The sequence below is a fragment of the Scatophagus argus genome, chromosome 15 (genome assembly GCF_020382885.2).
Source record: "Scatophagus argus isolate fScaArg1 chromosome 15, fScaArg1.pri, whole genome shotgun sequence".
Lineage (NCBI taxonomy): Eukaryota > Metazoa > Chordata > Actinopteri > Scatophagidae > Scatophagus > Scatophagus argus.
Window position 1 is genome coordinate 16,944,378 of NC_058507.1, and position 14,656 is coordinate 16,959,033.

Here is a 14,656-nt window from a genome sequence, read left to right on the forward strand (position 1 = left end):
ATTAAGAGCCTTCCAACACTGATGTCATTTCGTTGTTTGCGGTTGTACCACCTCGTTATTCATTCAGTATAGATCAAAGAATATTTCTGAATAATCTTGTTTTGGTTCTTCTGTTTTTCCTGCACACAGTGTTCTCTCTCTCTCACTGTGTGCTCCTTCAGGGGCGAAACGCTGATCAAAGAGGTGTCTGACTGTGCATTGTTCAAATAAAACAGACTTGGAACAGGGAATTGAAAGATTATTTATTAAACTGAGCAGGGTAAACATGGAGTGAAGTCATGGTTTTCTGTGCTCCTCTGCCTCTAGAACTGCAGGACGACGCGAATGCTGAAATGTTGATGAAAATGGGATCAGATTATGCATATCAGATTATACATCCCTGACTGAATTGGTGCTCATATTTGAAAGAAGGCCACTCATGGAGCAAATTATTATAAAATCCTTTCTCATCCTTTGTCTTCAACAGAGTGCTGCAATATCTTTAACAGTCAGGACACCAATGTGCACATTAACATAAACCTAATGCATAAACAAATATTTATTTTCAATATTTTTAAGTCGAGGCTTACCATTTCCCAGCATGCATAAGGTCAAACCCATCAGTGATATTCTCAAAGGGTAAAGTGTGAGTCACAAATTCATCCACTTTGAGCTTCTTTTTCATGTACTCATCCACCAGTTTTGGAACGCTGTCAACACTCTTGTATCCTGGGAAAAGTGTTTTAACAAATGCACACATGTCCAAGCATGTTAAGCACATCTTGAAAAGAAGCACAAATAAAGACAAACACTTTAGGTAAGCTATGACTTTTTCTGACTTTACCTTCCCTTAAATAGGCCATAACGATATGAAGGGTTTTTATTTTTGTTGTTGTTGTTTTTTTCACCTGATGACATTGTTATACGATATTTAAATGGTTTGGAAGATATAATGAATGAATGAATGAAGGCTTGGGTCTGAAACGTCACATGGAGGTAATACACAGTGCACACAATTATTAGGCCCAGGCAATTAATGTTGTTTTTTAACAACTACGGTGCTCTCAGTCAATCCGAAACATTAATAAACTTCAAACCTGAATATTGAAATATTGAAAAGGAAGGAAGACAGGTTTTGGCTTTCTTAAGAGAGTGTCTATGTGAGAACAATTATTGGGCAACTATTAGTGTGCAGAATTATTATGCAACTAAATGAAAAAACAAAATTTTTCCATCTCACTTTATTTTCATCTGTTGAAGTGAGAATAATAAAACAACTCAAAATTTACAAACAAACATTTCTGATATTTAATGAAATCCCCCTCCAAAAAATCAGTGACCAATAGAGCCACCCTTCTTTTCAATAACAGTCATAAGGCTTCCATTCATGGAGTCCGTCAATTTCTGATCTTTTTTTTTTCTTTTTTCTTTTCAACATTTTGTGCAGCAGCAACCACTGCCTCCCAGACATTTTCTATTTTCCTTCACCGTAAATCTCCTGTTTAAGAAGGGCCCACAAGCTCCCAATAGGGTTTAGGTCAGGTGAGGAAGGGGGCCATGTTATTATTCTTTCATCTTTAAGACCTTTACTGGCTAGCCATGCAGTGGAGTACTTCAATGCATGCAGTGGATCTTTGTCCTGCACAAATATCATGGTCTTCTTGAAAGATGCAGACTTTTTCCTGAACCACTGTTTGAAGAAAGTGTCTTCTAAACTGAACACCTTGTACTTCTGGGCAGTCCAGGTAGGTTGCAGTTGTGGAACATGACAGCACTGGAGGATAATGTGTTCCTGATAGTTTCATGTTTGATTCTTCTCAAATCTCTGGCAGTTAATTTGCGTCTTTTTTTTCTTAACACATTTCTTGTGACCCTGTTGACTATCTGCAACAAAACCTTTGATGGTTCTATGATCGCGCCCCAATATCTTTGCAATTACAAGAGTGCTACATCCCTCTGAAAGACTTTTTACAATTTTTGCTTTTCAGAGTCAGTTAAATCTCTTTTTTGGCCCATTTTGCCTGAGGAAAAAAGCTGCCTAATAGTTATGCACACCTTGATATAGGGTGTTGATGTCCTTAGGCCACACCCTCCCTCATTACACAAACACACATCACCTGATATGCTTAAATCCAATAGGCATTCAAGTTTATACAGCTTGGAGTTGGAAAATATGCATAAAAATGATGATATAGTCAAAATATTCACTTGTCTAATAGCTGTGCACACAGTGTAAATGTTCATGTGAGCAGTGTCTCATGTGCACACTCTATTTTTGTGTTTTTCCCTGTAAAAGTGTAAATGAACACATTAAACAGAGGAAAGTAGTGGTGTGTATTTCATCATGTGGTTAAACAAAATGGGAATGTTATGGGCAGGGCAGGATACTGAACATAACTCTTCCCTTATCTGATAAAGTTGTAGCCTACATAAAGCATTTGTCAGTGTAAAATGAACCTCATTCTTCAAAACGGTCAGATGTTTGCACATAATAAGCAAAGAAGACAGATTGTAGATATTACACAAACAAGCTTCCGCAAAAGTGAAAGATTAATTAAGACCAAAGATTAATTGTACTAAATCCACATCTAAAAATCCCCTATTTTATTGATTTCCGGTCTGTAAGGCTGTACTTTGGCCACAGCTTTGAGCTAAATGCTAATACCAGCATACTGAAAGACCCACAATAGTAATAATTTATTTATGTTGAGCGAGTATAACACTAAGGGAGTTCTTCATCATAGTTTAGCATGCTGACATTGTTAATTAGCGCTAAACATAAAGACCAGCTGAAGTTAATGAGAATGTTGAATTAGGAATCCCCCCCCACATCAGCATCTCAAAACAAATTGTTCCAACAACAACCGGCTTGTTACCTCCAAAAGCTGTGCCTTTCCAGGTGCGTCCAGTCACCAGCTGGAAGGGCCGGGTGGAAATCTCTTGTCCAGCTGCTGCCACCCCAATAATGACGCTGGTGCCCCATCCTTTATGGCAAGCCTCCAGGGCTGCCCTCTGCCACCATGAAAAAATATCAGGTCAGAATCACATTAACCTGATCCAAACAGCACCTGACTACTACCACATCCTCAATGCTTTTTCTTCACATAAATGTAGTCTTTCAAAGGCCTGAGGTATACCAGGACTTTTAATGGTGGGCTGGGCTGAAGGGATCAACAATAAAATTGTGGTAAATATGCTCATTTCAAATTACAGTGACATAGAAACGTTTAATATACTTGCTGTCCTGATTTTTAATATCAGTCTTTGAGAGGTTTTTCAGCTTGCAGAGATAAATACTTAGTGTGGGAACTAATCAGTAACAGGAGATTATTATTTTCCCACTTACCATGATTGCCACATTGCCCACACATTCAAAAGAGTAGTCCACACCCCCATCTGTCATGTCTACCAGGACCTCTTGGATTGGTTTGCTGTGGTCCTTTGGGTTCACCACATCTGTAGCACCAAACTCTTGAGCAGTTTTAAACTTGCCGGGGTTGAGGTCGACTCCAATAATCCTGGCTGCCCCTGCTGCCTTACAGCCCATGATTGCTGCAAGGCCCAGCGCTCCCAAGCCAAACACAGCACAGCTTGAGCCGGCCTCTACCTGCACGGTAAGGGACAGGACAGGTCAGCACATTTCTGCAAAGATGTTGATGTTTTGCATCGTGTTTGCTTCTTCTGGTTGGCTCTGTGTGTTGGATTCGGGTAGATACTGTAAGTATGATTTGACTCATTACCAATAAATTGGCATATTAAATAGATATTAAAAATCTTCACAGAATGGTAGTATGCTCACAGTGACAACGTAACATGCTGATGTTTTGCAGGTAAAGAGTATGTTCACACTGAAGAAGTCAATGTCAAATTTCATGGCAATCTAACAGTCTTTGAAGCATTCACTCCAAACCATAAATATTAATAATATAATAACTGGAGACATCTTCTGGGGAGAATGAATGTCTGTTAAAAAGATTAGTGCCAGTTCATTCAATAGATGTTGAGAGTTTTTACAGGTAAGTGAAATTTTTGACTCTGGTGGTGGCCCAAGAGGGAAATAAATAAATAAAATGGAAAATCAAGGGCTCATTGAAGTCGGTACATTTCATCCTGTGGGAACTATGAATGTCTGTGCCATCCCCAGAGCCATGATGCAACTCTAGTTTACAATCTGAAAGCATATGGAAACTGAGCAGTTACTTGACTTCATGAAGTCTACCTAACATCTACAAGTAATTAAAATGTCTGATTTATTTCTCCCCTTGCTTCCTTAACATGCACACACACACACACACACACACACACACACACAAGCCAGGCTGGGGGCTCAGCAGCAGCGGTTCTTTTTGTGTCCACTGCTCAGATAATTGGAGGGAATGTCTGTTTGTGATTGTCTGTGATCACTGATCATAGCACAGTGATGTCAGGGGAGGAGACTGACTCACCTTGGCAGTGTTGATTGCAGCTCCATAACCAGTGGTGATGCCACAGCCCAGCAGACACACCTTGTCCAGAGGGGCTCTATGGTCCACTTTGGCCAGGGAGATCTCAGCTACCACAGTGTACTCAGAGAATGTGCTACATCCCATGAAGTGAAAGAGGCTCTTGCCTTTGCAGGATAAACGGGTCGTCCCATCTGGCATCAAGCCTTTCCCCTGAGTGAGCCTGGAGAACGAGAGCCAAACACAGATCTGACAACAGATCAGCTGCACAAGCAAGATTTTCATGTTAGAATGATCTGCCCAGCTGGAAAGTGCTTTAGTCCAGGGCATTTACCTGATCTTTTGACACAAGTTGGTTTTTGGATTCCTGCAGAATTTGCATTCTCCACATTGTGGGATATATAAGGGTATGACTGTGTCCCCTGAAACACAAACAGAATGTTTGGTTTGAGCATGTATATTACATGCAGTAATACTTCCTGTGATGAGAAGCTACAAGAGAGAGAACCTGGCTGGAACTTGGTGACCCCCTCTCCAACGCTCTCCACGATGCCGGCACCCTCGTGACCCAGCACTACCGGGAAAACTCCCTCAGGGTCAGAGCCACTCAGTGTGTAGGAGTCAGTGTGACAGATCCCTGTGGCCACAATCTGAAGGAAAGGACTGTGATCCAGATTCAATCCATTTTAAACTACTCATTCTCTATCTGCTGTAATGTGGTGAAATTGATCAGTTCATGAACCAGTTGTGTCATGAGTGATTTTTTTAAATCCTGTACTTACTGTTACTGTTACTTATTTGTGAGAATGTCTTTGAATGCTGGTTGTATTACTCACATAAACATCATAATAAAATAACAAGCAGAGCGTTCTTGCTCAAGGTAAATAAGCAAACTATAAGCAAACTCATTTTTACTACATAAGAGCAGGAGCAACTAAAGGTCTAAAGTACACTGTAGTGTGGGACTGTATATACACTAAAAGAGGAAAATCTGTCTGTAGATAAGCTCCTAGGAGGAGTTGGTTGTTAAATGGTGTAGATAAATAAGACTACTGCATACTGAAAGGCCATTATATTGTTTTTACCATGAGGTTTTTATCCACAGCTTCTTGTGCAACACTGTATTTAACTGATTATATTGAAATTATTAAGTAAGCACATAGTGACTGGTGAGTTTGCAGTGACATTTTTATCTTGTTGTTGCACAAATCTGAAGTACATGTGACTATGGGCAGGAAACGTCAACAACATCAGCCCTGATTTATTACCTTAAGGCGAACTTCCCCAGCTTTGGGAGGTGCCACCTCCACTTCCTCCATCACTAGAGGTTTCCCAGCCTCCCATGCTACTGCAGCTCTGCATTTGATCACCTAAAACACAGCACCCAAGAGAGCTTCAGCTGGACTGGTATCGCTCATGATAACAAATTTCTGGACATTTAATCCATTCAGTGTATAGTGGAAGTAGCCCTGACTTAAAAGGATGGAAGAAAACCCACGCTTCTTTTGCTGCGGATGACAGAAAACAGGATCAGGGTCAGTTTACCATCCGTTTTCTACACAGGCTGAATGAAATCGACCCATACAAAACTATCTTCACAACAAACACTGACTTTTTTTCCACTTGTGCAGACATGTTGCAACAATAGGAAACCTCAACTAAGCACTCCCACAAGAGGCACACAGGACTTTGTCTACTAAGTATTGTGCAACAGAGAACAGAGACAGAGAACTACTAATATTTAAATAGCTGATAGATTCAACCCTGACCTTGATATATCCTCCTGCAGTACTGTAAACATTCCATGTGCTCCATAAACACAGGAGTGAGCAAAGGAAAAGTTCTGGTAGTTCAAAATTTTCATGTGTAGTATAGCTTGAACGCAGTCAAACGTTTGAAGAAGTTCATTTAACTGCAAGCGAGGAGAAGTCAGAGTGCTTACCTTCCCTGTAGTCGCCATGTTGTCTCACAACTGGAGTCTGGCTTACAAGGTTAGGTAAGAGTGCAGAGTGCTTATCATGGTTTAGACCAATCACAGAGGGCTCTGCCTGTGTGGGCTGTGGGCCGTGTCCAAACAATTTGTGCCGATTGCTCCTTCCTCCTGTATTTTAGCCAGGAGGAGAACAGAGAACAGAACAGAACAAGCAAAAAGTCTTATAGGAGATGTAGGTTTAAGATATTCATACAGTTGGTCTCTACTAAATTCCAATTCATGGATGTGCCATTTGGTTTAACAGCTTTAGCACAGGATTTAGGATCAGGGGGTGTAGTGTATTAAGTGTAGTTGTAAATTTATTTATCCATTTATTATTGCTTATATTGATTGTGTAATTAACATTAAGTAAAACAGACAAAGAACTCCTTTAAGTAAGAACTTAAAAAAGAGATTTGCAATTAATCCTTTACATTCCAAAATAATTTGATTCTATTTAATTCTATTTTATTATGCATGTGCTTTATCTTTGTTTAACTTTACTGAGAATAATGAAATTATTATTGGTAAGAATTGTTGAAATAATTAAAACAATCAAATATAATGATGGGAAGATAATGTTTCTTTTAAAATTGCCATTGCATTCATAATTTGAAGGTCTAATGTTTTCTTTTATTGTTTTGCATGTTGACTAAATATTTCAGATTTCACATGCAACAAGTAAAGTGAACAAGTATTCTGTTGAAATAAGGAATGACCATCACAGGCGTTGTAGGAACTGTAACTGTTCAATCATCCTTGACTACCATATATCCACAATTGAAGATTTGATTGACCCGGTCAGTATCAAATTTAAGTAAACACAGTTGCACACAGCATACTCAGGTAGCTGTTTACATCCATGTCTCATGTATGTCTCTTCATCCCATTGTGGAACAACAATCACCTGAAGCTCAGTATCATCAAAACTAATGAGTTTGTGGTGGACCACATTGCTTCACACATGGATATTGCTGCAAAGAAGCTACAAATTTATCTTCCACCCAGCTGCTCAGAAGATCAATACAATTAGCACAAGGTCAGTTTCAAGATGCCCAAGATTAGTGTTGACAGTTTAGTATCTGAGTGACTGTGAAATATGGTCACTGTGCCCTTCTGTTCCTGAGTTATGCAGTTAGTCAACTTTTGAACTTTTGGATATAAATGGTGAGTATTTAGATATTTAGATTTCCTCTTAGACATTTGTGTGAAATTTTGTCATAATTAGCGCATTAATTCTTGTGTTCCTCCTAAAAATTTGATTTGTGAGCTCACAGTGACTTTGACCTTTTCACCACCAAAACCTAATCAATTCATTAAAGTGAATATATTTACCAAATTGGTATTACAGTGTACAGTTGTCATACTGTTGAAGTGAACATTTAAAGAAACAACGTGACCAAGTGTGCAATTTTCTCTTCTTAGTGTGAACTGCTTCTACAAGCTAATGCTAGAGGGTTGGTTGGTGCACTGGTGGAATAAAACAGACTCCGTCAGACATTTAATCATCAAGATTAAATGAGAATAACAAATTGCCACAGATCTCAGTGACAAAGATTTACACAGTGCAAAGCTTTTCTGTATCATGTGAGTCAACTTGTCTGCATTAGAAAGTTGCATGGAAAGATTGTTGACTCATTGTGGATACTAGTGGAACTGACAGCTCACCAAAGGTAAAGCACATGTCCATTCTGAATTTTTCAAGAGACTTGTGCCAGTGCCAGATTAAAATGTTTAAAATAAAGAGTTACACCAGCCAATCAGGGGCAACGTCTGATGCACACACACACACACACACACACACACACACACACACAAGCCAGGCTGGCGGCAAGGAGAACAAGGAGAACAGGGAAACTGGAAAAGGAACAAATTGTTGTCCAGAGCTCTGACTTCTGACTGGTTTCAGGTTTCAGGTTTAAGTAAATCTGAGCTAAAACTATTTTGGCACTTTAAACCTAGTTTAATAGAGCATTCAAAGACATGACACACAAAGCTGTAGACACATTAATGCTGTGTCTATGACATATGACACAAGAAAACCAGAGCACAAATAGGGAAGCAGCAGAGCCCATCTGTTTAAACATTTATTTTACTCTATAAACACTTTGACATGTTTAGATTTTGCTTATATGAAAACTGCAGATCATCCTCACATCACAATCTCTGTGTAATTCACTGAATATTGTTGCTTGTTCAAGACTTGTTCACAGTTTAATAGATCTGTAATCATATGCATTGTATTTTGTGTTTGATTACTACTGAGAGTTTGTAAAGAGTGGTAAATTACTGATTACTTTGGGGTCATTGATCTTATTCTGGAGAAACGCTCATGACTGTCCGGATGCTGTGGAACAAAAATAATTGACAAGTGAGTAGACCAGCATTTATTAATTTGTCTGTGTTTTTGTTTAGTCATGAGAAAGTATAGAAGTGTAGACCTACCATTTGCCATGCTTCAACAGTTCAATGGCATCATTGACCTGGTCCAGAGTCATTCTGTGAGTGATGAACTCATCCAGCTTCACCTTCTTGTCCAGGTAGGCCTTAACCATCTGAGGTACAGCATCCCTACCCTTAAAGCCTAAGCCACAAAATACACAATGTAAAGGCATAGAGTCTTATCGAGAATAGAAATAGCTAGGAGATGGTCATATTTTTGTCTCACCTCCAAACGCAGAGCCTGTCCATGTGCGTCCAGCGATGAGCTGAACTGGTCGGGCAGAAAAGTCTTCCAAGTCTGTCCAGCCAACAATCACGCTGACACCCCAACCTTGTATGCAAGACTCCAAAGCACTGCGCTACATGAAGAAACAGCACAAAGTCAGCAGGTTTGTAATCAAAAGGGTGTGGGTTAAAATATCTGAATTTGCTGTTGGTTGGTTAACTTAATAATCTTTTTTTTTTAAAAAAAAAAATCTTAAAAAACTACAGTCAGAATCAAACATAGGACACTGTGGTACATTATGCACACACTCTACTGGGTGAACCACCAGGACACCCCGGGGTTTGTGTTTTAAAGGTGTAACATGTAAGGTCATTGGCCACCTGTCAAATATCCCTCCAAACAACAGCATATCACCGGAATAACTGCAAACTACTGCTCATTATTGCTGTAGCTATTTATTGCAATAGCTATCCCCTTCATGCATGTTAGTGCCACTGAGACTGACTCGAGTCTCCCCAGACTTGGAGTTCTGGGCAACTGGGGAGTACTGGTATTAACACCAGTGCCAGCTGAACAGAGCTCTGCAGCCTCTCAGTGAACAATTGTGGATCAGGACCAAACATGGCCTCAGAGATTGACAGAGTCCATTTTGATAGCAGGGAACATAATGCCAAGAACATTTATAGCAGCTTTTTACAAACTCTGATACCAGTGAAGACGAAGATATGGCAGGCGGATAGAGGTGTGAAGCGGAAGAGGGTAGAAAGGGTGGCTTGTCATCGCCAGTGTGGGAAAGCAGCAAGTAGGGTCAGAATATTGTTGCATCTAATTTGGTCAAGCATGTAACAAGGCTTTTGTTCTGTAAAAGTTCTGTAAAAGAAAGGGACTTGAATTCAGCGGGAAAATAGGTGAATATTGAGATATTAAGAATATTAACTCTCTTAATATAAAGTCACAGTCAGTCAGTCAGTTTAACTGTTAGTCTAAAAAACCAAGAGAATTTGAGATACAGCAAACTTGTTGCTCACTTTCATCCAGCTGGAACACTGAGGGGCTATTGGACTATTCGTCAGGGTGTTTCCTTGTGTTCTGCTGTGTTTTCCCTTTCCCAATTTATTGGTTTGGCTCAGTGTGTCCCAGTGTGTTTTTGTGTGTTTGAGTGTTTGTCTAGAGCTGGGTGTGGTTGACCTACTTTCTCTTCCCACCAACTCACTTAATCTATCCAACCACCAACCTTCAGTGTTAAAGGACCAGTTCATTCATGCACTCTCTGCCAGATCGTACAGTCACCAACAAGCATATACACTTGGGGCCAGCTTTTTGCTTGTGAATTCGCTTCTTTTTAAGCATTATTCCACTTTCTTGAGCTTCAGGTTTATAACTGCCCTATTCTGCCTGCCAGGTCTAGTTCTGTTTTTCTCTTGTTTCTTCACTACTCCTGCTTGCCTCATGCTCTCTTTGGGATCTTTTGTATGCCCGATGGAAACCTCCCTCCTTGGACACCTGTTTTTCTTCTTTGACTGCACTGCACTTACCTGCTGCACCAATGTTTGTTTTCCCCTTCATCTAACCCCCTGCATTGTTTGGAAAAGGCTGTTTGAACAGCCAAGACTTTTTCTATTGAGTATTTTGCAAGATAAAAACTTGCCTTTTCTTTCTGCTTGTGGGTCCCTAGCTTTTCAGCTATAAATTATTAAACTATTGCATTGTAAAATTTAAATTGGTATTAAGACAGGAATGGGCTTGCTATCTAGTATGCTAACTTTGGTAGACGTGAATCTGTTGATTGGTTTATTGTAAAATTTTTATATACATATTAAATGTTATGCCTTTAATAAATAGGTAGCTCCTCTTTGTTGTGTTTTTAACCAGATCAGACCACCTTACCATAACTCCCACATCCCCAACACATTCCAGGGAGAAGTCCACTCCTCCATTGGTCATCTCAGCCAGCACTTGGCTGATGGGTTTATCATGATCCTTGGGATTCACAACGTCGGTTGCACCAAACACTTTGGCCTTCTCAAACTTGTCTGGATTGATGTCAACAGCAATAATCCTCTTGGCTCCTGCAGCCTTGCATCCCATGACTGCCGCCAAACCCACAGCGCCCAGGCCAAACACAGCACATGTGGAGTCCGGTTCTACCTGAAGTAAAACAGAATTTGGTCAACAGGGCATTTTTGGCAGGTTGGACAGTAATAATCAACAGAAAGGTCTTGTGTTCCATGAGTGATTCCTGTGTGATCAGGGCAAATTAAATGGACATTTCGCAAAATGCCTCATTCCATTGTTTCAGTATAATAATGATTATGTAACCTGTTTGCAACCATCACACATACACACCTTAGCAGTGTTAACTGCTGCTCCATATCCCGTGCAGATCCCACACCCAAGGAGACAGACTTTGTCCAGAGGGGCAGCGGGGTCGATCTTAGCTACAGACATCTCGCTAACCACAGTGTACTCAGAGAAGGTACTGGTTCCTGTAAACTGCAACACCTTCTGGCCTTTACAGGTAAACCTGGACTCTGGTGGTGCCATCACATTGGGACGAGATGTGCCCTTCCTGAAACAAAATTTGAGTAGTGCTCATGTCCTATTAAACGGTCCACTGAATACTTACAATTTAGTTAGTAAAACATACAAAGATCTAAAGTTTCTGTCCTCTGGTATTGTCAGATAGCACCTACAGTTGCTACACTGATGCATAGTTAACTATAGCCATAAGAACACATCCATGTGGAATGAAATGAAAAGTTGGCAAGAACTAAGAGAAAGTGGAGTGTATGGCAGGAGGTGAGTGCTTACTGAGCTCACCATGCTTGCTCGCACTGGTTGGTCTTAGGGCTCATACAGAAGCGACATTTTCTACACTGGGAGATGAACAGAGGGATAACTTTGTCCCCTGAAAGACAAAACAATGTTGCCATGGATTTTGGGACAGGTTTTCAGGTTTTTAACATTTCTGTTAATATACAGACTAATGCAATACAGTGTCTTTATTGTAAGGTTTGAGGTTTTAGTCATTGGGGCTGTCACTTTTCAAAAACTCAATAAACGACTTTAAAGGAATTAAATTGGAAAATTTCAGCAAAGCTTTGCTTGCTAACGTGCTTCTCCATTTTCATTTTTTTTTTCTGTTAGTTACTGGCAGGCGGCACGATGGTGCAGCGGTTAGCACTGTTGCCTCACAGCAAGAGGGTTCCAGGTTTAAATTCCTGTCTGGGCCCATCTGTGTGGAGTTTGCATGTTCTCCCTGTGCCTGTGTGGGTTTTATTTAGGTACTCCGGTTTTCTCCCACAATCCAAAAAACATGCACATTAGGTTAACTGGCTGCTCTACATTGCCCCTTGGTGTGCGCGCATGTGGTTGTGTGTCTTTGTGCGTCATCCCTGAAATTGACTGGCGACCAGTCCAGGGTGAACCCCACCTCCCGCCCGGGCGAGAGGCGGTACTACTGACGGATAAGCGGTATAGAAAATGGATGGATGGATCGTTTACTGACACTGATAGGTGGGTCAAGTAGGTCAAGCTGACTCTAGCTGGACTACAAGGCAGACTACTTCAAATATTCTGTTGTGGTTCTAGACTGTCAAGTCTGAATTTGAACAGGTCATTTCAATCTTCTCATGTCATTGTCAGAAACAAATCAAATAAGTATATAATCTGAAATGTTGTACCACTTGAAACTGACCTGGCTGATATTCTGTTACTCCAGGCCCAACACTCTCTACAATCCCAGCTGCCTCATGGCCAAGAACTGTTGGGAAACCCTCTTTACCCATACTTTTAAAAAGGTGGTGCAGGTCCGTATGGCACAACGCAGTCGCCACAATCTGCACAGAAGAGAACCAAACAATGAAAACACAAAAGACAAAGAAGGGGAGAAGCTAATGTTCACTACCGGTGTATTCAGCAGTACTAGCAACGCTTTCACATTATATTGATGATTTAATTTACTCTTAAAACTGCAATTCAGAACTTTTCTCTCCCCCTTATGGTAGTGTGAGTATAACTACACAAACACTATTGACATACTTATGATGGCATAGGCTCCACCATACTTCTGTTTGCTGTACCAGCATGGTAAAGTCGCCGGAGTCTCCAGGTTTAAAAACTGGTATATAGCAAAACAGAGGTGACTATACACTTCCGTGACTACCACTGTGTGACAGCGAGGCTGCTGCAGAGAAGAGTGAAAGAAACAGCGCAGTACACCACATTTCCACATGAGTGTGATAGTGCACGTCTCTCACCTTGATGCGGACCTCGTTCGCCTCTGGTGGGGCAACTTCAATCTCTTCAATGACCAAAGGCTTGTTGGGCTCCCAGGCCACTGCTGCCTTGCATTTGATGACCTATTGGGCAGTGACCACATGAAATGACCCAGCATGTGGTATGACACACCTCGTTCAAGACTGTTGCTTTTAAATCATGCTAGTAAGTGTTTCCAGTAAAAGAGCCACAATCTCATAGTGACTGGATAGTTTCAAACTTTGACCCCAGTCAAAACAGGACAAGAGTTATTTCGAGAGACAGAGATATAAATAAGAGACAGAAAGAAAGGGTACTTTAATGTTAAGCTACTGCAAAGTACAGGTAATACATGTATCAAATATCACAGAAAACACTTATTCACATTTTCATCAGGATGAACTCAGTATTACATCTTCCACACTCAAACCACTGAAACAGCCTCATGTACACCCAATCCAGAGGCACATTCTAATGAAGAATATTCACACATCCTATTCAATTGCTTTTTGTTTCATTATTATATATATCACCCTAATTTTTGCCATGTGTGCATCTATACATTCACATAACTATGAGTGCCTACACGTTGAAATATACTTACCTTCCCAGCTGTGGCCATTTTTGTCACAAAAAGAGAACAAAAAGATGAGAGAAGAGTTTTGAGAGGACCGAAGCTGCAGGGCAGGAGTTCCGGGGGCCAAGAGATTCTGGATTTGAGGATTATATGCTAAAGCAACATATGACAGGCAGACCTTCAGTTGGCACAGACTTCTTATCAGTTCCTTGACTTCCCACTGACGGAAATCAAGGCATGTGTACAGCCTGCATAGCAACCACACTTTCAGAAGTGAGGGTTGCAAAAGGGTTCTTCATAAAGAGATCTGACTCCAAAGAACCCTTTTCTCTTGGAAAATTTGCAGAGGGTTTCTTATGGAGGAAAATGGTTATATCAAGAAGTCATTCTATTTTAAGAGCCCTTCATGAAGGGGAGTTCCTGAAGAAACCTTTGGAAGGAAAATACCGTTTCTATTGTGTGCTAATGTTGGTTTGATGAACACAGCTATAGTTAATTAATAACGAGTTTACAACTCCTTTATTAGAGACATCTGTGTCACTGCCATATGGGAGGTTCATTAATTCTAGTTACCAGTTACCATGGAACTGTGTATATATATCTTATATTTTTTTCCCCCTATCTTTTCATTTTCTTGGTTGCGAAAACTGCAATGTCTGTAAGAAAGAACAAGTTCCCCTGGGGGATAAATAAAGGAATTGTGATTCTGAGTTAATATGATTAAATACATTTAATAAAATAAAAATTAAATAAATTAATAT

The 14,656-nt window shown here is 40.3% G+C and overlaps 2 protein-coding genes across 3 annotated transcripts; both read right to left on the reverse strand.

The window, feature by feature from the left end:
• Positions 1-223: 223 nt before the first annotated feature.
• Positions 224-6,571, reverse strand: LOC124071415 (alcohol dehydrogenase class-3 chain L). Of its 2 annotated transcripts, XM_046411900.1 has the most exons (10): positions 6,296-6,570; positions 6,191-6,241; positions 5,690-5,791; positions 4,930-5,071; positions 4,756-4,843; positions 4,425-4,644; positions 3,326-3,586; positions 2,856-2,991; positions 570-708; positions 224-327 (listed from the first exon to the last, which is right to left on the reverse strand). In XM_046411900.1, the coding sequence occupies exons 3-10, from the start codon at positions 5,738-5,740 to the stop codon at positions 303-305; spliced, it is 1,062 nt and encodes a 353-aa protein (XP_046267856.1). In that variant the 5' UTR covers positions 5,741-5,791; positions 6,191-6,241; positions 6,296-6,570; the 3' UTR covers positions 224-302. The 2 variants fall into 2 exon arrangements, with proteins under 2 accessions (XP_046267856.1, XP_046267854.1); XM_046411898.1 differs by lacking the exon at positions 6,191-6,241 and having other exon boundaries at positions 6,364-6,571.
• Positions 6,572-8,467: 1,896 nt separating this feature from the next.
• LOC124071414 (alcohol dehydrogenase 1-like) lies at positions 8,468-14,119 on the reverse strand. Its single transcript, XM_046411897.1, has 9 exons — positions 13,923-14,119; positions 13,321-13,422; positions 12,759-12,900; positions 11,882-11,969; positions 11,408-11,630; positions 10,949-11,209; positions 9,062-9,194; positions 8,839-8,977; positions 8,468-8,740 (listed from the first exon to the last, which is right to left on the reverse strand). The coding sequence occupies exons 1-9, from the start codon at positions 13,938-13,940 to the stop codon at positions 8,707-8,709; spliced, it is 1,140 nt and encodes a 379-aa protein (XP_046267853.1). The 5' UTR covers positions 13,941-14,119; the 3' UTR covers positions 8,468-8,706.
• Positions 14,120-14,656: the final 537 nt, after the last annotated feature.

Coding starts and splice junctions, on each gene's coding strand:
- LOC124071415 (XM_046411898.1), bottom strand. Junction 4,844..4,929: donor GGTCACCAAGTTCCAGCCAG/GTTCTCTCTCTT, acceptor TTTGTGTTTCAG/GGGACACAGTCATACCCTTA. Junction 2,992..3,325: donor TGGGCAATGTGGCAATCATG/GTAAGTGGGAAA, acceptor TCATGGTGGCAG/AGGGCAGCCCTGGAGGCTTG.
- LOC124071414 (XM_046411897.1), bottom strand. Junction 12,901..13,320: donor CGAACGAGGTCCGCATCAAG/GTGAGAGACGTG, acceptor TCTTCTGTGCAG/ATTGTGGCGACTGCGTTGTG. Junction 8,741..8,838: donor CTGTTGAAGCATGGCAAATG/GTAGGTCTACAC, acceptor TTTGTTCCACAG/CATCCGGACAGTCATGAGCG.